At 40.2% G+C, this 27467-nt stretch overlaps 1 protein-coding gene across 1 annotated transcript; it reads right to left on the bottom strand.

The window, feature by feature from the left end:
• Nucleotides 1–2224: 2224 nt before the first annotated feature.
• On the bottom strand, nt 2225–10632 carry LOC125179570. The gene is made up of 3 exons (XM_047885690.1): nt 10488–10632; nt 6473–6619; nt 2225–2322 (listed from the first exon to the last, which is right to left on the bottom strand). Exons 1-3 carry the CDS (start codon nt 10630–10632, stop codon nt 2225–2227), a joined length of 390 nt encoding a protein of 129 aa, XP_047741646.1.
• Nucleotides 10633–27467: the final 16835 nt, after the last annotated feature.

Raw genomic sequence — 27467 nt, 5'->3', positions numbered from 1 at the left:
ATCAATGCCGTAGTTTTAGGACGGATGGATGCCAACGGTTCGGCAAAAGCACTCGACCTTTGCTCAGGCTCTAAGGCTCAGACTGCCCTTCGCAGCCGCTTGATCTGGCAACCGATTACAGTCCATTATATGCCCACAATTGGCCACCCTAGGTACTTATTTGATGCCATATTGCAAGTTTGTGTTTTGAAAAATAGTGTTTGTAGAGTAAAGAATGTGTACAATCCCGCTGGAGATGATAAAAATATCTTACCGTGAGCTAACGGCTGGGACAAGCACGTTATAGTTCACTTTAGAGTCTGTGACACTGAACTCTAGTGCACTGCAATACAAATAAAAGCAACATTAAAACCTTAACAATCCACGTGCTAATTGAAGAATATGCAAGCAAAAATAACCATTTATGTACTTTTCCTCAACCAATGCCAGAAAAGTAAAATTACTTATTATGACTAAAATGCATTCAAACCATGTGACAATTGAACAAGAAATAATCATGTAGTTCAAACAAGACAATCGTTCAAACAATCAAGACAAATCAAATGAATTGTTACACGGAAATATGCGAAAAACCATTAACCGCAGTCAGGTGCGTTATATAAACAAACATAAATAATAGTAATGCAAGAATTTAAATAATCAATAAAACTGAGTAAATGAGAGCATAAAAATGTGGTTCTAATTTCGGAGAGCCGACTCACCAAGACATGTAATTTCAGTGCTGCTTAACACACTGTTAGTATTACTCTGTTAGTGTGGCTTAACACACACTGCGCTGCTGGTTTTTAAATGGTGGAACTGTACTGAATGTAACTGTCACTAGTTTGGAAATGAGTACCGCGAAACAAATGAAGAAGAAAGTAATGACTTGAATATGAAAGTTACTCAAAAATAATGTAGTAAAATACAGATTTGTTAAGGGTTAAAATGGGAGATGCCTCCCGGCAACAGAGTGATAACCCACAACGCCGATCATCGCACATCGGTCATATCGATCGTAATTCGCGTTTGTCTCTGATAATCGCGCATCGGTCATATCGATCGTAATTAATGCGCGTATATCTGTGTCGATCATTGCACATCGATGGTAATGTGCGCTTGTCTGTGCCGATCACCCTACCTCGGCCATATCGGTCGTACAACGCATACGTCCATGCTGATCATCGCGCAATCGCGATGCGCATCGCAGTGCGGTAACAATAGCGAGACTAATGTGTCGGCAAGATCTTCTGGTGACGTGAATTTTGCTATTTGTGCGTCACCAAAGATCTTTAGATAAAAACATTCGGTAAGGAGGATTTTTTTATCGGGTGAGTGGAACTAAACTGCAGACCATCAAATGTTGTTAGAAGGACATATCTGTGAGTTGCACAATTTTTGATCAAACCGTATCACATGACTTTGGAACCAGGCGTGCAATATGTATATCTGCTGTTCGAGCCGCGACTGGAGCTTTCCGGCCCGATATGGGCCGCAAGATTTCAAAAGTATTTAAAATTTTTCCTTTTGTTGGTGTGAGATTTCAGCAACAGGTAGGAAAAATTCAATCCTATTTGAAACTCCGAGATTTTCAATTTAAAATGAAGTGTGGTTTGGAGCCGTTGTATTTTAGAAAATAGTAGAAGTGCAGACCACATGTTCAAAATTTTATTTACAAAAAAAAAAAAATTCCTAGCTGATCTGGCGATTCCGGGCCAGCGTGTTCGGGATATAGAAATGTTAATCTTTCGATATAACTTTTTTTTATGTTTTTAAACGTGTTAAACAAATATCTATCGATTAGTTTAGTATTAGGAGACCCGAATTTGCTATTCCGGGATCGCTGGCTCTTACCGGGGTCCGTCGGACCTGATATGAATTTGTTCCAGAAATGTCGATCGGTAAATTTTTTTAGGTTTTCTGGACGTTTCAAATCATTCCAAATCAATTAGAGCAATCAGAAAATCAAGTTTTCTTGAGACCCTGCTGGAATTACACGTCTCGTCGTATACAGCGTCTCGTCAGAAATTTCAAAATTTCGTATTTTTTAATTTCGTTTGCAAAATTTCATGTTGTCTCGACGTTTCAGGGTTCCTTTTAGTTTTTATCATTTTGCTCCGGTCCACCGGACTAGTTTAAGCTATTCTTCAACGCTGACAACGTTTCACTATACTGAGTAGTCCAGAACCCAGACGCGAGGTGGCTACATTCAAATAACCTAGACGTCAGATTGCTGCAATTTAGTTTACGTTACGTTACGTTTACCCGCCAATAGCCCAGCTTTTTGGCACACGTCAGTAGCCCAGACGTCAATAAGGTGGACGTCATCATTCCGGACGTTAGCTGAAAGACGTTAGGTATGCAGCACGTTTAGGTATGCAGCGGCGCGAGACACGTTTTTGTCTGCCCTACAGGTGGTATCCTACCACAGCGAGGCGCGTATATACATACTGCCGGCGCCAGCAGCAGGGGGGTTATGGGTGAGGTACAGGTGGGTGGCTTGTCTTTCCAGCACACCTTCCTACCCTAAGCTCCCATTTGGAGCATACTGCCCCGGAAAAATTTACCATGTAGCGGTAAAAATTGTACTGAAGACTCAAATTAACACGTACAAAATAAATATGAAATACAAACTAGGAGTAGTGAATATCGGAGCTCGAATAACGAAAACTGTAGACCGATTCTCAGACAACATTTTGATGATCTTAAATGACTACGGTGATGGTCATCAGGGATATTTCCTCATTCGCAATTAGCCGGTTTTGCTCAAGTTTGCTTGAGTGCTGTTAAATTTAAGATTTAAAATAACTTAGTTGACTCATTTATGAGCGACCAATAAGGAGCATCTTACTTCAGTAACATGGATACGGACAAATTTTTTCGCCCCCCATCTACGTAACCCGTTTACCTACAGCTCGGTCGCTACCTATAGCTACACCCTACCTAAGGAAGATTGCGCCATTATATTTATACATTTCCCAAGGGGGGCATGACAGATGTATGTGGTGAATAATTCCTATTGCTTGAACTATGCGGTGGGGTCTGGGGGGCGTGAGTTCGATGCCCCAGCTAAGGTAGGAGGTTTTTCAGAAGAGGCAACTTCGTCAGAAGTCCCAACCCGGGATTCGAACCCTCGACTTCCAGATCCATCCCACTAGCTCAAAACAATGCCTTTAACCACTACACCAAACTGTTCCAAGATCTATAAAGTTGGAACTTGTATTTGAATTGCGTTACGTCTGAAAATTATTTATTAATTTCGCACGTATAAATATTGTAGCTACTCGTCATTTACCTAAGCACCAGGTTCCTGAAAGAGTTATTCGGAATGAACATCAACTGAAAATTAGAACAATTAATATGCGTTTAATTTTTTTTATTATGCGGTATTAATATTATTATGCGTTAAATTTTTTTAATAAATTTTTAGAAACCACACTTCTTAAGAGGCCAATATCGATGTTACACGTTTACAATGCATTTTTTATTTTACTTATTTTATTTATTTATTAATATTTTAAACAATTAATTTTTTCAGATGTTATTTTATTTTGTTGAATAATTCATGCATTGTCTCCGACTTTAACCAAATGTGCAAAATTTCAGATCAATTGGACATGTAGAAGTGTGTTAAAAATCGATTATAAGATTTGTAGGAGACAGACAAACAAGAAGTGAAGTTGAAGAGAATTGTAGTAATAATTGGCGTCTAAAAATTACTTTTTTAAGTCAATTCTTCTGAATAGGCCAGTGTCTCCGATATTACACATGTACAATGAATTTCTTACTTTATTTTGATAGATAAAAAAATATAATTTTAATTTTTTTAATAGACAAATTAATTGATTTTCAAAATTACTTATTCTGTCACTAGATTCGAGCATTGTCTCCGACTTCACGCAAGTGTGCAAAATTTCAGATCGATTGGAAAGGTAGAAGTGTGAAAATTATCGATTATAAGATTTGTAGCAGACAGATAAACAAACAAACAAACAAACAAACAAGGAGTGCAGTTGAAGAGAAGTGTTGTAAAAATGAATTAATCGATTCAAAAATTAAAATATCATCAATATTATTTAATTTTACAGGCATGTATATTTCTCACTACTTACAACAGGCCGCCATCTTGGGTTCACTGAGCACCCCTGGCTCGCCCATGGGCTCGCCCACTCAGCTGAGGAGGTGACAGGGGGCCGAGAGACAGACGCCCCCCGAGCTCGTAACATGGCTACCAAAAATTAACATAATTGTCGTATTTGCAATGAGTGGGACGCCTTATGAAGGCAAATTGGTTATAAATTGTTTTAAAATTATCAAGGGTGCTACCAGCCTAAAATTTTGTGACTTTTAGTGCGTCCTACTGCAAGCGTTCATTGCCCAGGTGAGCACTTACTGTAAAATGTATGTGATCTTCTGTGAAGTAATGTAGGAGTTAGTGCCAGCCGTTAACTAAATTATAAAATTTAAAAGAATATTTGAGGAACATAAACATTCCAACATTCTAGACTTGTTTTAAACTATCACTGAGAATCCTCAATAAAGTAGAAGAAACTAACTAACTTGAAATAATTATAAAATTTTCAATTCTTACACATTAATTTAAAAGCTACCATACCTCAGATGACATTAATGATAACGCGCTGCGACAGCAGAACCACCACGGAACATGAGGTATAAAGTCTACGGACTTTGATGCCGGAATTTAACTATATAGTCTAATCTAGGCAACTGTAAGGTCTGTTGCACGACTTTCTAAAAAGATGTAATTCGCATCAAAATAAATTTGAAATACAGCGTAGCCAAGATTAGGCCAAACAGTTTTCATCTTTGATTTCTAGACAAGAGAGACAAATGGCGAAAAAAAATGAGTATTCTTAGAGTAAAAAGCAAAAAGTGGCACTTGCATTGCAGCATTCATCATCCTCCCTCAGTTCCCTACTCTCAAATATTTACATGGAAGCCATGGATAATAATGTGCACTGCCTTAATAATACATAATAACTCTCCTGCATTAATCCAATTCGATAATTACTGTATTACTCCTGCATTACTCACAATTCAAACAGAGATAAATAATAGTTTTTAGAAATTTCCTTATTTCTTATATAGCAAATTCTGGAGTAATTTTTCTCCATACCTATCGTTAGGTATGGGTTTGTATATAGAAGAAGTGGGCATTATAACTTTATGGTGAATGCACCGACTTACTTGGACGCACTTCGGCAGTCTGTATTTACCGCCAACCTTTTGAATTCTATTTTTTTTTGTTAGAGTGATCATTCTCAGTTTTCGTTATGTTTATTTAGGTTTAAATGCATGTTCGCTCTTACTTTGCTTAGGAAGCAGACCCCGACTTAATCTTGGGCATTGCCCTATACTGTGGTATAACCACCTTGGCCGTAGGCTTATAAATTTAAATTAAATTCCTCAATATATATGCTCCTACCATGATACAAAGTACCGAGTTCTTCTTCGAGCTAAATTTATTATTGCTTCGGAGTCTACCTCGCCTTCTACTTTTATAATTTTCCCTGTATATGGCCTATTACTTGCCTCTTAAAATTGTTTACCGCTTAGTCGCAAAAGATTTTAAGGTGGGTTTGAAAGGTTGCTATAAATTTGTGAAACAATGCAATAAAGATGAGTATTGATCAAGATCACTGTTTCTGGATTGTTTACACGCGTTTGAAACCTATAGTATCTTTCTTCCCATAGAATAACTATTACTCTGGTGGTGTTCGTCTGCAACTTTTTTTGGCTCAAGACCGCAAAACTTAACTATAATTTTGCCACTTACCTGTCATTGAGGTGTGTGGTTCATTGCTTCCTTATTAGTTAAATGTCCATTATTCAAATATTTGACAGCCATTTGAATTAACTTTCAATAGCTGGAATGTGAAGGATTAGTATGTTTATTTTACAGTTATGTTGGGTCATGTATTCGTCTGTTATGAAGAACCTGTACAGATCGTCGACTAAGCTGTTTAACTTTATTTCCAGTCCTATTGTCAACCTGCTTGACTTAATTCTGGAACAAACTGGATCCGAGAAGTCGTTCGGTAAATAAAAGTATCTTCTGGAAACCCCTTGGTTTTAAATCGAAATAACTCACGCAACTTTAAGAAGGCAAGGCATTCTCACGGAAATTGAAGAAGGCCAGGCAGACCACTCACGGAACTTCAAGAAGGACAGGCACAACACTCACGGAACTTGAATAAGGCCAGGCACAACACTCACGTAACTTGAAGAAGGCCAGTCGGACCATGCACGGAAGTTGAAGAAGGCCAGGCACAACACTCACGGAACTTGAAGAAGGCCAGACAGAACACTCGCGGAACTTGAAGAAGGCCAGGCAGAACACTCACGGAACTTGAAGAAGGCCAGGCAGACGACTAATGGAACTTGAAGAAGGTCAGGCACAACACTCACGGAACTTGAAGAAGGCCAGGCAGAACACTCACGGAACTTGAAGAAGGCCAGGCAGAACACTCACAGAACTTGAAGAAGGCCGAGCTGCCGGCCAGAGGTCGGGTGGTCACGGTGGTCGCGTCGCCGTCAGTGAGGCGGCAGACGTCAGCCACGGGGTCGTAGGAGCCGCCGGTACACCCGCTTCGCTGCTGGCACCGCATGTGGCACTCGCCTGGACACAAGGCAGCCGCTCACGCGTGGCACACGAGGTTTAGCCTTGCATGAATTTTACAGCCCTTGATGGTGGAATTATTCGCTCTATGTAATGATAAAGTTTGAGTGAATTATTTGGTTGATGTGGAATAAACCCAGATATCAGGCTGCAGGTGATTAGTATGAATTTATTTCATTTTTATTTCCAGAAATTTGTGAGCAAATTCACATATATTCGTTTCTTTCGGTTTCAATGAAGTTAAGAGCACAGTTACAGACAACGGCCCGTATGCTAAAAAGGGCACTAGCACTACGAAGTAGCACTGCGCACTACAAGCCGTAGTGCGACATGGAACTCTACGGTTGGTATGCTAAATAGGGCCAAAAGCATAACGCGCACTACAAAAATCTGAAGTGTCCTACACACCGCACTTCACGACGACACTACGGTATATTTCACCTTGTTTACTTCGTCAGCTATGGATCTGTTTGGCTTACAGCAAAAGCATCATCACGTAATCACGTAAAAACCTCTGGAACTACCTGCCAAGAATATAAAAAGTGTACCGCTTCAGTGAACAACATGTAACTCTAATGGCTATCAGTTTCCTTGGCGAAACAGATTAACAGCGTGGGTATTCTTTAACAAGAAAGGAAAAACTGGAGTGTTTCCTCAGGTCTGTTGGAGATCCTGGATACCAGATTGATGTGGGCGAAAAAATATCCGTCAATCAGTCCACTATAAGTTAGGTCATCTTCGAGGTAGCTGAGAAAATAGCTTCTAAGTGCATGGATTATTTACATTTTCCCACGACTGCAGAAGAATTACGGGAAGCCCAACAAAACTGGGGAATGCGATTCACTCACCCGTATGCCATCAGTGTGATCGACGGAACATTGATCCCCATACAGAAACCTGAAGCGCGATATCATCCAGACGAATATATGTATCTGTCGAAAAGGATTTCATTCCATCAATGCTCATGTGACATGCGGCGTGAATGAAAAATTCACAGCGGTTGACATCCAATGGCCAAAATGTACTCACGACGCACGAGTTTTTCGCAATTCTGTTTTCACTAGTACCATTACCATCACAATTAGACACTTTACATCAATCTTCTGCAAAGAATGAGAATTACTTAGGGAATAATTAATTATTTGTGCACTTAACTACCATTCTTCAATAGACTCATAGCGTAGTGCGGCACTTACTCTAACACGTAGTACTCTTACAGCGAAGTACTCTCTAACACTTACTCTAGTACTCAGCAAAATAGCACTTCAAAGTCTTTCTGCATACGAATCAGTAGTGCGACACTAAACGTTGTAGGGCAACTTCGAAGTGCTTAGTGTCTGTGACATATTTAGCATACCAACAGGACACTTCGTAGTGCTAGTGCCCTATTTAGCATACGGGCCATTATCGTTGATAGGATTGCGATATTCCTTGTTGTTATGTTGAACGCTGATATAAGTTTTACTTATGATAATAATAATAATAGATAATAATAATAGTGGTGTCAGCGTTTATTAGGCCGTAGGCCTGTCGCCAATTCTAAACATCGCAGAACATTCACAGCTTCTTGCGGTCTCGAACTCGCAACTCACTGCTACAATTCTGCTGTGCATAATCGCTCGGCCTCCTTGCCGATTCTGACCAGAAACTGGCACACTGAGCTGGGATCGAACCCGCGCCTTTCAGCGCCAATCTTGGTACTCTGAACTGTAACCACTGGCCCACTCTGCCCACGTTAAAATATGCCATCAAACAAAACAATCGATTTATCTCGTATAAATTAGGTCGCTGCGCGTTCCAGTTTTTTTCGGCTTATTGTCCTTGGTCCATGGAAACCGAATTCATTTGATAAGGGAAGCAAGAAACTGATCTGTGCAGCGCGGAGAGGTTTCTGAACGAGCAGTGGTCATGCAAGCGCTGGAGACGCCAGGAGTCACCATGGAACATCATGAAACTTCTGTATTGATGTGTACGGCCCTCAGGTGCTAAAGGTCGTAGCTGCAGCAATTGTAAGCTACCCCATTGATAGCTGCCATCCGAAATTAGATAGGTTCATTCTTTTGTCTATTCTCAGTTACGACGTAACTCACTGTACGAGATATAGCTCTCTGACCAAGCGAGAAGCGTCAGTCAAGACCGAGAACTGCCGAGTATAGGTTCTTCGGCTCATTCCCCTTCGAGTCGTGAGCGTAGACAAATGTGTTAAACTCACACTTCTATCTGTAATCCCATAAACTGTAAGCTGTGTTACTCTATAAAAAAGTACTCTGTTGTTCTTTACTCCGTGCCTCATTTATCCTCTTATCACATAATAAACCCGAACTAACCTCAGGCCTCTCATATAATTATTATACATATAAGAGGTGCACCAGAAAAGCAACCTCTTACAGTGGCTCATGGTGGCTATTTTACAGTGGCTATTTTACTCTGTGCCTCATTTATCCTTTGATCACATAATAAACCCGAACTAACCTCAGGCCTTTCATATAATTATTATACGTATAAGAGGTGTACCAGAAAAGCAACCTCTTACACAATGGCCGCCTCAGCAAACGCCAAAATTGATGGGTGTCCGACTGTCAATGATGATGAGTCTCTTCACGTCATCAACATAAAACAGCCTTCACATCACGTTACTTCGAAGCTACTCAATTCTCTAAAAACGTGATTTCAAAGTCAGGCAGTCAATCTCCGTCTACCCTGAATGATAGTAAAATATATACGTCTGGTAGAATGGACCCAAGTTTCTCGATGAAGGGAGTCAGCGAGTATGACTAATTGGCTCTCCCAAGGCTTCAGAAAATTGTATGATACGAGAGTGGAAGATGAAAATTGCAACAGCTGAGGAGGTAACTGTTTTAAAAATCATTCGTACATGTTTCACGTATCTTTTCACTCTGGGCGCCAGTGCTCTTGTTGCGCTTCTTTTCACCAGACACGTTAAACGCGAGCTCGTCATCCCACTGGGTTGAGCTGTTTTAGGATGCTTGTGATCGTAGATTGTAGATCAAATTCCGAGAAAATAGTGAACGAGCTAGAGCCTCTTAAAACAGATTTCACTATAGCATCTACTTTCTACTACTGACCTGCAGACGATGAATTGCCTCGAACCTCAACTATCGATGGAAAGATTTATATGGCATCTCAACAAATGATTTAGATTTTTTATCGAACCATGGATAAATTTATGTGCGGTAGATATGAAAGCGCGAGAATCAAGAGATAATAGACGGATTTTTAATCTTTCGCTTGTGTGATTCTTCACGCAATTTATGCACACATAGAAAAATTCGAGAAATACATCGAAACTATGCAAGAATGAGATTTATGGTGAAAGTACAATGATTTTACGCGGGTGATGAACGAATTCCCCATCACATTGTTGCATATCACATTGATACATATCACATTGATGCATATCGCATTGATGCATATCACATTACCGGCCTGATTAATGAAAATCACATCGCCGGTCAGATTGTTGAAGATTAGATTGCCGGTCTCATTAATGATGATGATAAGATTGCTGGACAGATTGATTGTAGGACATTTTTGTTAGCCAAAGTTCATTATATGTCGGCTACGTGTCTCTAGGTTGATGTGCATTTCAAAAGAAGTGACCTAAAATGTCGGAGCAGACTTTAAATGCTGTGTATAGACATGTTGCGATTGCCATCAATAAAAATCACGCCTCATATTGATGATTACGAGTTCATATACAAGCCCACCAATGAGATGACATCGAATTATAACTCTAGGAATTGAATAATGGGCAATAAACACGCCTATAAAATTTGATACACTCTTTCAGAGATCAATATATGATTAACGTAAGTGAAGATAATAGAAATAATTTAGCTGCACTTACACTCGTCAATGACGTGCAGCGTCTCGCTGACGGGGCTGTGCAGCTGCTCATCGTCCAGCTTCGTCACGTACACGTCCGCCGCTGCGTGGGTCGTCCCTGCTGCCAGGACGGCGACAAGCAGCAGGTAATAGCGCGCTATGTGCATTTCGCTCATACTTATTTTCAGAGGAAACACTGCTTGAAATTCACAAATATTACGTACTGTCCTATTATAATACGAAAATTAATCATGGCAGTCTACCCAGATTTTAGAACGAGAATCGAGTTTTCAGTTCGCAGGCGAACAAAAGCTGGTCGTCAAATAGAGCAAGTTTATAATTTCATTTTAATTTTCATTTCAGGCGTAATTTCACGCGCGTCTCGGTACCTGACCACGAAATCTGCTGCGCTGCGGGACCGACCGAATCATTCGATGATCAGAAGCCAGCGACCAGCGAAGGGATTTGCCGTGACTGTCAAGTTCTTTGGTCAAAACTGCCCGCAAGACTGGAAGATTCCCGGAACTTTGGCTCTCAGCTGTTAGTGACGACCAAGAAGAGGCTACAAATTCAGTTCGAAATACCAGCAATGATAAAATTGTCGGCACGATATTCATGATTTGATTGCTAAAGAATGAACTCGAGTTAAATCAGAAGATATATCAGTTAGCTGGGCTATATTTCCCAAACCATTATAGCAGCGCATAAAACTTCTGATGTCCGAATGAGGAAAGCTAGACTTGAAATATCCGACTAATGGTTCAACATGAATTGTTATTCTAATGGTTCGAGACGTGCGTACCATTTTTCAGTAATTACTCAATTTGATGCGTTATTACTCAGTGATCACGCACAGCTGGAACTATTCATTAAGTGGTTTTAATAATTCTTGAGAACAACTTAAAAAATTAAATTTATTCATTCGTATGTTCTAAATTTACCATTGCGTGAATTATCCATATATTTATGTATAGAGCAATACAGATATAAATCTATGTGGATATTTTCGGCCACAAGTTTAATGGCAGTGAACAATACAGCAACTGGCATTCATGCACCATTAGTAGTTATGCAATCACTACCGGTAATTTTTTAGGAATGGAATATGACATCTAACCCTTGTTTTGCTGTGTGGGATACTCGTGTCATACTCGGTGTTAACATTTTATAATAGCTTCAGCAGGGGATAAGTTACACGGAATGCCTCGTCGAAGCCTTCAAATATTCCCTAGTTCTAGAGCCATGCTGGCCAACTCTGTCGGCAATACGAACCCGTTACGGGGCGACTTGAGAGCCTCCTTCCTGGGGCCGTCCTGTCAAAACCCGCGTAAGTTCACGTAGTCTCAGATTTATCGTCTGGGATTGGTGGGTTCAGATTGAAAGTGACTGGCTGCCAGAGTCATGACGCTAATTTCTTGAGTTTAAAATTTTATGCTAACTTGGAGCCGGAAGGATTTATTTCTATTTCTGATGAAGTAAATGATTTTACTGTTCCATGCACGCAATTTATTCAATTAAAGGTCGCTAGCCGGCTTATGATTTCGTTGAAGGAAAATAAAAATATGGATGACTTCTTTTTTCTCTATATCTTCGTTATAGTTAACAAACACGAGTAAAGACACATTTATATACGCCACACGAATGAAGGGGTTAAGCGATCAGACTTGGTACTATCAATTTAATAAACCTGATGATTTTGTATTAGAAGTGACCGACTGGTTACTGCATCGGTCGACCTGCAGGTATGGCTACTGAATTGGAGGTAGACGTGACCTGATGGTCCATCGCTGCCAACCTCGGAGACTATTTAGCGATGGTTGTAAGTTCCGATCCATAAGCTATCGTAATATCCAAAGTTCTCACACAGTGAAAGCAACGAAGAAAGTGTAATGATGTGCACAATAAAGATGCGAAACGAACAATAAATTGCCAATTAGGTATTTAATAGTAAGATCATGAGACAGTGTCATGGGCAAAAAGGCCCTTAATGCAACAAGCGATTTCATATATTCTTTTCGCCTCAAAAATATTTACAATTAAGTGTACAACATCAAAACATTTTAACTCTTCATTGATCCATTGAAAAAACGAGAATCAATGATATGAAAACCATAGCGTAAACAAACACAAGCACCAGCGCACATTTCTTAATCGATTCTACGCATGCAAGTTAAGATTACCATAAAGTAAGGCAGGTGCCAGTATAGCTATTATTATTATAATACTATCTAAGAATAGAACTCTAATAATGGATAACTACAGAGGAGTGTCGGACAAAATTAGATCGGTGTGTCTGCTCTCGACAATCCAAATTCAACACACAGAGAATGATCTAGTGAGCAGTCCAGCGAATTACAACAATACAGGACCGCTATAATTCCAATACTGAGGTGCAAAGTAATATTACCTTATAGTTAACTCATGATCATGCATCCGTTAGTCCAGCGTCGCTCACCATAATTGAGCGATTACCTCCCATGACACGTCTGCCTGCACTCTTGCTTTAGACTCGTTTAGGGAGAATCGCGGCGGCAGAACAAAACGAAACTTTTGTATGGTGTAAAAATGATGCTAGTTCTGTGTGGTGTAGTGAAGAGGCTAGTTCTGTGTGGTGTAAAAATGATGCTAGTTCTGTGTGGTGTAATACAGAGGATAGCTCTGTGTGGTGTAAAAATGATGCTAGTCCTGTGTGGCGTAATACAGAGGCTAGTTCTGTGTGGCGTAAAAATGATGCTAGTTCTGTGTGGTGTAATACAGAGGCTAGCTCTGTGTGGTGCAAAAATAATGCTAGTTCTGTGTGGTGTAAAAATGATGCTGGTTCTGTGTGAAGTAATAAAGAGGCTACTTTTGCGTGGCGCAATAAATAGGCTAGCTCTGTAGCGCAATGAAGAGGCTAGCTCAGTGTGGCGCAATAAGTAGGCCTGTGCTGTGTGGTGTAATAAAGGGGCTAGTTCTTTATGTCATAATGAAGAGGCCACTTATGTTTGATGTAATGAAGAGGCCAGTTATGTGTGTCCTAATTTAGGTGCCAGTTCTGTGTGGCGCTGTAAAGAGGTCAGTGCTGTGTAGCGTAATGAAGAGGCCACTTATGTGTGATGCAATTAAGAAGCCTTTGCTGTGTGGCACAGTAAAGAGGCCAGTGCTTTGTGGCGCAATAAAAAGGCCAGATCCATGTGTGGCGCAATAAAGAGACTAGCTCTTCGTGGTGTAAGAAAGAGGCTAGTTCTGTGTGGTGTAATAAAGAGGCTAGCTCTGTGTGGCGCAATAAAGAGGCTAGCTCTTCGTGGTGTAATAAAGAGGCTAGTTCTGTGTGGTGTAATAAAGAGGCTAGCTCTGTGTGGCGCAATATAGAGGCTAGCTCTTCGTGGTGTAAGGAAGAGGCTAGTTCTGTGTGGTGTAATAAAGAGGCTAGCTCTGTGTGGAGCAATAAATAAAGAGGCCAGATTCATGTGTGGCGCAATAAAGAGGCTAGCTCTGTGTGGCGCTATAAAGAGGCTAGCTCTTTGTGGCGCAATAAAGCTGTTGTAAAGTCAACAATCGCAAAGGAAATAACGGGCTGGATCGTCACAATCTGCTTGAACTTTAAACTTCGACTTATAGCTTCGCTATTCCACCGCACCCTCCTAACCTGAACTGAAATTTCGAGTAAAAGAATCAACCACTTGCAAATTTTTATTTGAATTTACCAATTGCCAACGTAGGTTACAGAGACGCTACTCGAGTTCAGGATAGAAGCTCTGCAATAGTTGAAACATTTTACTGATGATCCGCAATGCAACTCCCACAGTCATCCTCAAGATGCTTGAATGTTGACCGTCTAAACGTTTTTGAAACACAAGACTGGGTAGGAGAGGAGCAGATTCTCGGCTACTTGTTCGATGAAGTTGTGGGGTTTGAGAAGACTCTTGGGGCCCGGGTTACCGAAGCGCCCTCTGAAGTCACTGGCGCTGAAGGCTTTGTCGGTGACCCTGGTGCCGTCCGGCCAAACGTACACAGGCTGTCCTGCGACGTTTACTTCAAAGGCGGAGAGCCAAGCGGTCTGCCAGAAGACGTAACCTTTGGACGAAACATACAAAGGAGGAGAATGCAGACTGAAAATGAGGTTAGAGACAAAGAAACCGCTACGTTTTAAATTAATAAAATTCATACATACGGCTATTGAAATCGCTATGGTGTCCTAAATGTTCGAGTTAAGTGAGCATTTATAAACTTTCATAAGTTTCAATTACTATAAGCATTCGTCTCATGTTGGACTCGCATGCATCTGATTTTCTAAACCTAATACCAGATTAGACAAAACTAACAATTGGGATCTGAAACAAAATTTTGTCGTTTCTCAATTCCGCTGTCGCTAAATTGTTGAACCATTTGCAGAGAAATTTTTCAAATTATTTTTTTCTTCCAATCACCCACGGCCTGCACACCGTGGATTTAGTATGTGATCCACTTCAGGTTTTTACAAGCTTTGCTCACTGAATTCTCAATGAAAATAATTCAAACTGGAAGAGACTCAAATTTATTCAACCCACCTGCAGTAAACCCAAATTGAGAGATTCAGGCAGAAGATATTCTAAAATTGTGCCTTGGGTGGAGTTATAGGAAGTAAGTATCATAAAATAAGCAAATGAAACGCTAGGAAATTTTTAAGACTTCAATAAAAGACAAATTAAGCAGAACAAGTGGGGTCACAGCCTCAAGTTTTTGAAGACATGAGGGCTAAGCCCCTTAAAATTTATGATCAAATTCAAGTCAATAATGAATGGTTTTATGATTATATTTTAAACCTATTTTCAAGTCACACAATATTGAATTGTTAAAAATTTTCCGTAAAAAACTATTTTAATAAATGAAAATAAAACTCTTGTATTCTATGGGTTCAGAAACCCCCCAAAATGGGCCTAACGACTTCACTGCTTTTAGTCTTTATACTTTTCTCGTTTCTTTGCACCAGTGTTTTGCTCTTCACTGCGCCCTTTTCTTTATTCTGTTCCTTTTGGTTGAAAATTTCACTTGTTAATTTCGCTGAATACTCGTGTAAAATTAATATGGACTATGGAATCATTTTCATAATTTTGGTGAATAAATCACTTTTTGAAGAAAGTAAAAAATTTGTTAAAACCTAATGATTTATTGAACTTCAATAATTTACACTCACTTTTCAACAGCTCCACAGCTTGGTTGCGGACAGTCGAGGTCTTGATGATCAACGGCCACCCGCCCTCCTCGGCGCAAATCGCCCGTAGATTCTCCAGAGCGCCGTTGTTGGTGGGGGTTTGTGACAAGAATATAACCATCGAAGCCGGTGAAAACGCTGCCGCAGTATGCATACAAACAACAATCACCGAGACCGTATAAACGCTGCCGTAGTATGCATGCAAACAACAATCACCGAGTCCGTATAAACGATGCCGCAGTATGCACACAAACAACAATCACCGAGACCGTATAAACGCTGCCGCAAAATGCACACCAGTAACATTAGCATTCATAAAGCATATTATACAAATATGCAATGTAATAAGCGATAATCTTGACATAGTCTTTTAAATCTTATTTCAATCATCATAAAAGTGAGTCTCGAAAGCGATTGATGAGCGAGCGGTAAATGCAAAGATTTTTCTCAAACATTATTTATTATTTTTTGTACTGCGTATTCATTCACGAGTATCTGAAATGTACTAACCTACTATGCGACCTCGAGAGCATTTATGGTAATTAACTTCGTGGCCAACTTTCGCGTTATTATTTTGCGGTTTTTAGTGAGAAAACAGCTCACAATTTTTGGTGAGTAAACTATTATAATTGTAATTTTTCTAACTTCTAACATTTGTGTAGTATAACTTGCTACAAATCCTCGTACATTTGAAATGAGTTTATGCCTCTATAAGGTAATAATTTTGCAAAAGATTTTTTCGTTGACATAAATTTTGCCAAATAAATTAACAATAATAATGAATTTGGAATTCTGAATACTCCAAAGATATTAAAAGTGATAAGGCATGGAAACCTTCCCAGGCAAAAGTGTCTAATGAAAGTGAACAAAAGAGTTTGTTCCTTGCAACAATGGAGCCGAATGACGTCTAGCCAGAACACTCACGGAACTTGAAGAAGGCCTAGTAGAACACTCACAGAACGTGAAGAAGGCCAGGCAGAACACTCACGGAACTTGAAGAAGGCCAGGCAGAACACTCACGGAACTTGAAGAAGGCCTAGTAGAACACTCACAGAACGTGAAGAAGGGCAGGCAGATCACTCATGGAACTTGAAGAAGGCCAGTGAGGCGGCAGACGTCAGCCACGGGGTCGTAGGAGCCGCCGGTACACCCGCTTCGCTGCTGGCACCGCATGTGGCACTCGCCTGGACACAAGGCAGTCGCTCACGCATGGCACTCGAGGTTTGGCCTTGCATGAATTTTACAGCCCTTGATGGTGGAATTATTTGCTCTATGTGATGATAAAGTTTGAGTGAAATATGTAGTTGATGTAGAGTAAGCCTCAAAAGACGGCAGACGTGATTTTAAGGATTTATTATCTTCCTATTTCCATAAACTTTGGCGCTTATAACCAACGAAGAAGTGTATTGAACTGTGTATTTTTACAAAATTCGAACATTTTCGTTCTCTTAGTTGTAGTGAAATTAGCCGCCAAATTATCATTTATTTCATTACATTATTACTATGTGTTTATTTCTTTAAAGTAATCAGCAAAGTTCGAAACATTATCGTTGGTCAAATTGCAATACTCTTGTTGTTGGGCAGCGCGGAGAGGTTCCTGGCCAAGCATTGGTCATTCAAATGTTGGAGTCACCATGGAGCATCACAAGGCTCGTGTATTGATGTGTACGGCCCACTGATGACATAGGTCGGAGCTACAGCCACACCTCCTCTGGAGACGCTTAAATTAAGCGGTGTCCATTAATAAGATGTCAAACGTTAATCACATAATGTTACGTCAGAGCTTCTTAATTTTCTCGGAGTAAATCTTTTTTCAAAGTCATAGAGTCGTACCCCCGTCTACCCAAATAATTAGGAAAATTTATACGTCTGGTAGAATTTCGATGAAAGTAGTCTGTGAGGATGTTGAATTGGCTCTCCTTTAGATTTTTAGAAAATTTTACGGTATCTGATTGGAAGCTGAAAACCGCAACAGCTAAAGAGGTAAATTGTCGTAAATAATTCGAACATTTATCAAACAACTTTCCATCTCAAGACGATAGCGCTCGTGTTTCGCTCCTCGTCACCAAGACACACAAAACGCGGGCGCGCCACCCCACTGGGATGGGCTGTTTTGGAATCCTCGTGATTGTCGATTTTACATCAAATTCCGAGAATGAGCATAGGCCGCTAGAAGCAAGGTTCAGCATCTTCCGTCTTCCACTGATGTGAAGACTATGAACTATCTGGAACCTCAACAATCGATTTAAAAGTTTTGACCAAAGTCATCGAGAACTGAAGCAAAGGCAGCCGAGGAAAAATTTAGGTGTCTCTGACATAAAAGGTGAGAAGAAAATAGACTGATTTTATATTCTTCCCCAGAGTGATTCATCACGTCCACTCAAAAACACGTAGAAACGCTCGAGAAGTGCATCGAAACGAAGCAAGAATTAGATTTATGTTGAGGGTATAGTGATATTTAGAGCGATCATTAAATTGCCAATAACATAGATGAAAAACACTTGTGAGGTCAGATAGATGAAAATCAGATAACCGACCAGATTGAAGCAACGCACAGTTTTGCAACATTCTGTTCGTCGGCGTTTGTTAAAAGTTGGCTATGCGTCGTTAATTGGATTGATATGCATTTCGAAAGAAGTAACATAAAACATGTCAGCAAAATTTTAATTATGGACATACCACGATTGTCAACAACAATCATGCATCATACATTGGTGATTAAGGCTTTATGCTAGCCTCGTATAGGTATTTTAAATTCAATTCCGCTAGCTGAAATAATAAACATAATGATTTATAACATACGATTTATGATGATATGATATAACTTACGATGATATATAACTGTACGAATTAAATAGAATTAAATACTAGGCAGTAGACACGCCTACAAAGTTGTATGCACACTTTCAGAGATCAATAAATGATAAACGTAAGTGAAGAAAATAGAAATAATTTAGCTGCACTTACACTCGTCAATGACGTGCAGCGTCTCGCTGACGGGGCTGTGCAGCTGCTCATCGTCCAGCTTCGTCACGTACACGTCCGCCGCTGCGTGGGTCGTCCCTGCTGCCAGGACGGCGACAAGCAGCAGGTAATAGCGCGCTATGTACATTTCGCTCATACTTATTTTCACAGGAAACACTGCACGAAACGCACACATATTAAGTTCTGTCCTATTTTATTAACGAAAATATAATCATGGATGTCCACCCAGATTTTAGAACAAACTTCGAGTTATCAGTTCACAGGCGAACGGGCACGCAAGCTCTCGGAACATTCATGCCTGCACGAATCCTAAGATTAAAGTGAGGCTTTTTTCTCAGCCGCTTAGCTTTAAATTAGCTAGTCGTCAAACAGAGCAAGTTTCTAATTTCATTTTTTCTTTTCATTTCAGGCGTAATTTCATGCACTTTTCGGTACTTGACCACGAAATCTGCCGCGCCGCGGGACGGACCGAATCATTCGATGATCAGAAGCCAGCGACCAGCGAAGGGATTTGCCGTGACTGTTAAGTTCTTTGATCAAATCTGCCCGCAAGACTGGAAGATTCCCGGAACTTTGGCTCTCATGTTTTAGTGCTGGCCAAGAAGAGGCAACAAATTCTGTTTGAAATTGCAGCAATGATAAAATAGTCAGCACGATATTCATGCTTTGATTGCTATTGAACGAACACGCGTTTAATCAGAAGAAAAATAATTTCGCCAGGCTATATCTTCCACACCGCTAAAAATGCGCACAAATGTGCGATGCTTACATCAGGGAAGCTAGACTTGATCCATCTGAATAATGGTTCGGGAATAATGGTAATTCTAATGGTTCGAAATGAACTAACCATTTTACAGTGCTGACGGGATTTGATGCGTTAACACTCAATGATCTCTTACAGTTTGAACTGTTCATTAAGAGATTTTTTTAATTTTGAGAACAACGTATAAAAATTAAATTTATTCCTTAGATTGTCCCAAATTCACTTGTGCATGAATTTTCCAAACATTTATGTACAGAGCAATACAAATATAAATCTATGTGGATATTTTCGATTACAAGTCTAATGGCAGTGAACGATACAGCAACTGACATGCCTGCACCATGAGTAGTTTTGCAATCCCTACCGGTAATTTCTTAGGAATGGAATATGATATCTAACCCTTGTCATACTGTATGGGTTCAACTGTACCTACACTCGGTATGATTATAACGTAGAAAATTATGAAGTGTTATGAGGGTTAAAAAGAAATGATGGAAAACTTGGATCAATAATTTATAAATAAAAGAAGACTAAAGGATCATAAGACGGATGTCGATCAAGGATAAGTTCTTCAAGGCAAAAAATACTGCTGTAAGGTGCCCAGGGTGAGATGTGAATATCTCCGGGTTAAGATGAATTGTAATAAAAACTCTAGTGTTAGGGAAAAGTTCTTTTCAAGCCTAACACAATTAACATGAATTATTTTCCAATTGAAAAAAACTTAAACAGAATATGAAAATTCGCCATAAACATATCTTAAGCGTGGTTAAAATTCTCGGATAAATTCATCAGTATGTTAACAATAATTTAAATCAGAAAGGAAGGCCGAACTAAAACTTACTTTATTTAAATCGTTTAATCGCAACTCCGGTGGTAAAGTTTTGTAATAACTGCGGCAGGGAATAAGTTAAATTCACAGCCTTCAAATATTCGCTAGTTTTAGATCATATATAATAATATATGATCATAGATCATATAATAATGAATGAATTGAATAATAAATGAATTGAGTAATGAATGAATTGAATCATGAATGAATTGAATAATGAATGAATCGAATAATGAATAAATTCTAATAAGATCAACAGCGGAACGTAATAAGTTACACGAATTGCATCGTCTCAGCCTTCAAATATTCGCTTGTTTTAGAGCCATGCTGGCCAACTCTGTCGGCAATAAGAACCCGTTACAGGGCATGACTTAAGAGCCTCCTTCCTGAGGCCGTCCTGTCAAAACCCGCGTAAGTTCGTGTAGTCTCAGATTTCTCGTCTGGGATTGGTGGGTTCAGATTGAAAGTGATTGGCTGCCAGAGTTATGACGCTGATTTCTCGAGTTCAAATTCCCATGCTGACTTGGAACAGGAATGATTCATTTCTATTTCTAACGAAGTAACTGATTTTACAGTTCCATGCACGTGTGACGGGATGCATATTATGTGATATATATATTTTTTTGTTTCTCTACTGGTTTAACTGTACGTTCTATTAATGATGATCTTATGCTTAGATTAGTGACTATAGTCAATTGTTGGCAACATTTATTTTTATGACTAGAATATGGAATCTCGTTACTGTGATATTATTTTGTATGACTAAGGAATGCGTAGGCATATTTTTGTTTCGTGACTGTAACGAGGAATCTCCTTAGCTGTGAGATTATCTGTCGGTAGCGTAGCGTGCAATCGTCTGTTAAGAGCCACTCGTCGTCTGCTAGCCCGAACACGTTTAGACTTATTTCTATTGTATGTTAGTTGCAAATTATTACTTGAACCATGATTTATTCACTTTAATGGGCAATTATTTTATCAAAGGGCTTTATTCTTTTGTGATAATCGTAATGATTTACTGTTGTACGAGAATAAATGCTGTCAATCTACCATACCATCGTTGAAGTAAAGACGGCTACGTCGCCATTTTGCGTAAGGAAAGCTAGACATCTTAGAGGTAGATGTTCTAAAAGAAGTCGATTATAACTTGTAGTCATGTCAAAAAGTTAAACTCTCTGTGCATATGATTTTATTAGGTGATAATACTTCTCATTGTATTTGAGAATGCTTAGGCAATGTTCATTTGTCTAGTCTATTGACGAACTGGTATCGACTCGCGCGCTCACAAGTTAATTATCCTCGACAGTTATTTTATCTTATATCAACTTTCACTTATCATTATTCGACCAAAGGATTATATTATGATTCTTTTTTATTGTAATATACTATATCATCAATTTTTTGTATATAGACGACTTTATTAGCCCATTTCTTGTACATTGTATACGGGGTGTTGAGGTAAGCTCTTTTTAGCTGAGTTACCCCTAGCGGGAAAATTGTGTTTTCTCAGTGGTACTGGGTTGGGGTGCACATGTTTCGACTCGAATTTAGGGAGCCAGATCTAGGCTTCCAAGATAAAACTCTACCGTAGTTCTGGAGATAACTCGTAAAGAGTCCCACTAATAGACTAGTAACGGCGTAGGTGGAGTTCTTGGTTAGTTCCAGTTGCTGGTAGCGCTCTGTTATGGCTAGCTTCCGTGCCGAGCACTTCTATCTCGTATTGTGGGGGCTATTATCATCTGCAATCGAGTATATTTGTCAGCGTTCTGGTACAGCTGCGGTACCGTTCGCACCTCTCGTGTCGTGGGAGTTAATACCTTCCACGCTCGAGAGTAATAGGTATTTTGCAGTGCATTGGGGCTAGAACCCCTATTCTCTGCGGCTGGTCGTTAGCATCTCGGTGCGGTTAGTTCCCGTACCATTTGCTGTCAGTTTTTGTGATTTGGCAGTGCATTAGGGCTAGAACCCATAAGGTGCTTATACACAGGGCTATTAGCTGTGTATATTGGTTGCGTATACTACAGTTTTGCAGGTTGAGAGCCTATACACGAGTATAGCGTTTTCGGTACACTGCGCCCGCGTCAGTGCGACGTTGGGAGTTGTCGAGTAAGGGTGTGCACGGTGGAGGCATGCGAGAGCAAGACAGCAGTGCGCGCTATAGTGGGCGAGAGAGAGAGAGCGACGCACCTGTACTCTGTATGACGGCCGGACGGCTACTGAGCGCAATAGACTGCTTCAAAACAACTCTAGTTGCCTTGCCTGCAATGAACCAGCTAGTATGCCTCTGAACACGTCAAGCATCACAAATTTTTGTAGCCTGGCCTGGTAGACGTAACCGATAAACGCAACTAATAGCCACGTGTATAAGCACCTATAGTCTCTGCGGTTCGTTGTTAGCATCTCGGTGCGGTTAGTTCCCGTACCATTTGCTGTCCGTTTTGTGATCCTTTGCAGCGCATTAGGGCTAGAACCCCTAGTCTCTGCGGCTGGTCGCTACCATCTCGGTGCGGCTAGGTCCCGTACCATTTGCTATCAGTGCTGTACGTACCATTTGTCCCGTACCATTTGTGCTGTACGAAAAGTTCCTTGTGTTCATTCCTCCTCTCTTAAACGCAAGGGAATTTAGAGCCGGACCAAAGAGCGACTCTTTAGCTCTTGTGTTTAGAATCAGTACTAGTCTCCACCAAGTCGGCACGCTACCCGTTATTTTTTTTTTCAACTTCGCGGCGGTGTTTCCTGTTACACACGCAATTTATTTAAAGGCCGCTAGCCGGCTTATGGCTTCGTTGAAGGAAAATAAAAAAACGGATGACTTACTTTTCTCTATATCTTCACGTTATATTTAACATGAGTAAAGACAAATTTATACACGCTACACGATTGAAAGGGTCAAACGATCAGACTTGGTACTATCAATTTAATAAATCTGATGATTTTGTAATAGAAGTGATTTACCGGTTACTGTATCAACCTGCAGGCATGGCTAGTGAATTGGTGGTAGACGTGACCTGATGGTCCATCGCTGCCAACCTCGTAGACCGTTTAACGATGGTTGTAAGTTCCGATCCAAAAGCTATCGTAATTTCCAAGGTTCGCACACAGTGAAAGCATCGAAGAAAGAGTAACGATGTGCACAATAATGATGCGAAACTAACAGTAAATTACCAATTTGGTATTTAAAAGTAACATCAATAGCCAGTATCATGGGCAAAGAGGCCTTCACAGTAACAAGCGATTTTTTATATTCTGTTCGTCTCGAAAATGTTTCCAATTACATGCTCAACATCCAATAGTTTTAATTTATCATTAATAGCAATTAAAACACGAGAAGCTATAAAATTTCAACCATAGCGTAAACAAACACAAGCACTAGCCCACATTTCTCAATCAATTCAACTGATTCAAGTTAAGATTGCCATTAAGTTTGGCAGGTGCCAGTATTTCTATTATTATTATTATCTAAGATAACAAATGTAATAATGGATGATTACAAAGGAGTGTCGGACAAAATTTGGGCGGTATATTTGTTCTAGATATTCCAAATTCAACACCCAGAGAATGATCTAGTGAGCAGTCCATGCAGCGAATTACAACTATGCAGCATCGCTATAATTCCAATACTGAGGTGCAAAGTAATATTACCTTATAGGTAACTCATCATCATGCATCCGTTAGGCCAGCGTCGCTCACCATAACTGAGCGATCACCTCCCATGACACGTCTGCCTGCACTCTTGCTTTATACTCGTTTAGGGAGCATCGCGGCGTCAGAATAAAGCGGAACTTCAGTCTGGTTGAATAATGAAGCTAGTTCTGTGCGTCGTCAAAAATTAAGCAAGTTAAGTTGGCGCAATTCAGCTGGGTAGGATCGAAAATTGCATAAGAAATAGAAGGCTGGATCGTCACAATTAGCTTGAACTTTAAACTTAGACTTTAGCTTCGCAATTCTTCAAGACCATCCCAGCCTGTAGATGAATTTTCGAGTAAGAATCAACCACTTGCAAATTTTTGTTTGAATTTACCAATTGCAAGCGTGGAATACCGAGGGGCTACACGAGTTGTGGATGCAAGCTCTTTGATAGATAAACATTTCAATGAGGATAAACAATGCAACTCCTACTGTCACCCTCAATGTATTTACTCTTGCGATGTAGACTTGCGATCCAGACCACCTAAGCGTTTTTGAAACACAAGACTGGGAGAGGGAACACCTGAAATTCGGTTGCTTGTTCGATGAAATTTTTGGAGTCGAGACAAGCCTTGGACCCGAACAATCCAAATAAGAAGTCGCTGGCGGTGAAGGCTTTGTCGGTGACCCTGGTGCCGTCCGGCCAAATGTACACAGGCTGTCCATTGACCTTCACTTGGAAGGCTGAGAGCCAAGCGCAGCCACCTTTGGACGGCGAAAGCAAAGGAGAAGAATGCAGACTGAACGTGAGGTTAGAGACAAAGAAACAGCTACGTTTTAAATTAATAAAATTCTTACTTACGGTTCCTGAAATCGCTATGGTGTCTTTAATGTTCAAGTTAAATGAGCATTCATAAACTTTCATAAGTTTCCATTTCTATAAACATTCATCTCATGTTAGACTCGCATGCATCTGATTTTCTAAACCTACTGCCAAATTTAATAACACTAACAATTGGGATCGGAAGTAAAACACTTTGTCGTTTCTCAATCCCGCTGTCGCAAAATTGTTGAAGTATTTCCAGACAAATTTTCGAAATTATGATTTTCATCCAATCACCCCACGGCCTGTACACTGGTGCTTTAGAATGTGATCCACTTCAGTTTCTTACAGGCTTTGCTCACTGAATTCTCAATGAAAATAACTCAAACTGGAAATTAATTAATGATTTTTATCCCGCTGGTTGATAACTCAATTGAGAAATTAAAGGCAAAGCGATAGTCTGAAATTGCGCCTCGGGTGCTTGTATAGAAATTAGTTATTGTAAAGTAATTAAATGAAACGATAGGAATTCTTAACACCTCAATGAAAGAAAAATTAAGCAGGACATGAAGGGTCTCAGCCTCAAGTTTTTAAGGACAGGATAGGCTAAGCCTCTTGAGATTTATAATCAAATTCAAGTTCAAGTTAATAGTGACTTTTTTTATGATTATATTTTAAACTTATATTCAAGCCACATATTATTGAATTTGTCAAAAAAATTGTGAACTTTTTTTTAAATGTTAAAATTTTTATTTGGCTTGAGAATATTTTAGGGGGTCAGAAGCCCCAAAAATAGGCCTAATGACTGCACTGTTTGTCGCCTTTTTACTTTTTGTCGTTTCTTTGCACCAGTTTTTTGGTTTTCACTACGCTTTTTCCTTTGTTTCGTTCATTTTAGATTCGTGTAAAGATTTTTCGCTTTTAATTCGGAAGCACTTTCATAATTTTGATGAATAAATCACATTTTAAATAAAATAAAAAATCTGTTAATAAAATACAATGATTTATTTAATATCAATAATTTACACTCACTTTTCACCAGCTCCACAGCTTGGTTGCGGACAGTCGTGGTCTTGATGATCAGTGGCCACCCGCCCTCCTTGGAACAAATCGCCCGCAGATTCTCCAAAGAGCCGAAGTTGGTGCCGGTTTGTGACAAGAATACATCCTTCGAAGCCGGTGGAAGCGCTGCCGCAGTGTGCACACAAACAATAATCACCGAGACCGTATAAACGCTTCGGCAGCATGCATACAAAACAACAATCACCGAGACCGTATAAACGCTGCCGCAGTATGCATTCAAACAACAATTACCAAGACCGTATAAACGCTGCCGCAATATGCATACAAACAACAATCACCGAGACCGTATAAACGAGGCCGCAGTATGCATTCAAACAATAATAACCGAGTCTGTATAAACGCTGCTGTAGAATGCACACCAACACGCTAGCAAGCATCTAGCATATTATAAAAATCTGGATTTTAGTGAGCGATAATCTGGACTTTGCCTTCTAAATCTTATTTCAATTATCAAATAATTGAGTCTGGAAATCGATTGATGAGCGGTAAATGTAAAGATTTTTCTCAAACATCATTTGTTAATTTTTGTACTGCGTATTCATTCACGCGTACCTAATATGTAACAATCTATGCGACCTCGAGTACATTCATTGTAATTATCTTGGTTGCCAACGTTCGCGTTATTATTTCACTGGTTTTAGCAAGAAAACAGCTCATAATTTTTGGTGCGTGAACTTTAATAAGTGTAATTTTTAAAACCTCTAATATTCGTGTAGTATAGCTTCTAATAAATCCTCGTACACTTCAAATTGGTTTACGTATCTATAAGGTAATAATTTTGCAAAGCAATTCTGTTCGTTCTCATAAAATTGGCCACCTAAATGAAAACAAATAATAATTTCGGAGTTATGAATACTCCTAAAATATTAGGTGATAACGCACTTGAACTCCCTAAGACAACAAGTGTCTTTTGATGAAGGTGAACATAAGAGTTTGTGACTTGCAGCAACGGAGCCGAACGACGTCTAGCCAGAACACTCACGGACCTAGAAGAAGGCTAGGCAGAACACCCACGGATCTTTAAGCAGGCCAGGCAAAACACTCACGGAACTAGAAGAAGGCCAGGCACAACACTCACGGAACTTGTAGAAGGCCAGGCAGTCCACTCACGGAGCTTGAAGAAGGCCAGGCACAACAACCAAGGAGCTCGAAAAAGGCCAGGCAGAACACTCACAGAACCTAAAGAAGGCCAGGCAGAACACTCACGGAACTTGAAGAAGGCCAGACAGAACACTCACAGAACCTGAAGAAGGCCAGGCAGAACACTCACGGAACTTGAAGAAGGGCAGGCAGAACACTCACAAAACCTGAAGAAGGCCAGGCACAACACGCATGGAGCTTGAAGAAGGCCAGGCAGAACACTCACAGAACTTGAAGAAGGCCTGACAGAACACTCACGGACCTTGAATAAGGCCAGGCATAACACTCACGGACCTTGAAGGCCATGCAGACCACTCACGGAACTTGAAGAAGGCCAGGCTCAACACTCACGGAACATGTAGAAGGCCAGGCAGAACACTGACGGAACTTGAAGAAGGCCAGGCAGAACACTCACAGAACATGAAGAAGGCCGAGCTGCCGGCCAGAGGTCGGGTGGTCACGGTGGTCGCGTCGCCGTCAGTGAGGCGGCAGACGTCAGCCACGGGGTCGTAGGAGCCGCCGGTACACCCGCTTCGCTGCTGGCACCGCATGCGGCACTCGCCTGGACACAAGGCAGCCGCT

This window comes from Hyalella azteca, unplaced genomic scaffold (assembly GCF_000764305.2).
Source record: "Hyalella azteca isolate HAZT.00-mixed unplaced genomic scaffold, Hazt_2.0.2 contig2766, whole genome shotgun sequence".
NCBI classification, from domain to species: domain Eukaryota; kingdom Metazoa; phylum Arthropoda; class Malacostraca; order Amphipoda; family Hyalellidae; genus Hyalella; species Hyalella azteca.
This window is presented reverse-complemented; position numbering and strand designations above follow the sequence as displayed.

Coding starts and splice junctions, on each gene's coding strand:
- LOC125179570 (XM_047885690.1), bottom strand. CDS start 10,632: ATGCACATAGCGCGCTATTACCTGCTGCTTGTCGCCGTCCTGGCAGCA. Junction 6,620..10,487: donor GCTGCACGTCATTGACGAGT/GTAAGTGCAGCT, acceptor CCTTGTGTCCAG/GCGAGTGCCACATGCGGTGC. Junction 2,323..6,472: donor CTCGGCCTTCTTCAAGTTCT/GTGAGTGTTCTG, acceptor AACGTCTTTCAG/CTAACGTCCGGAATGATGAC.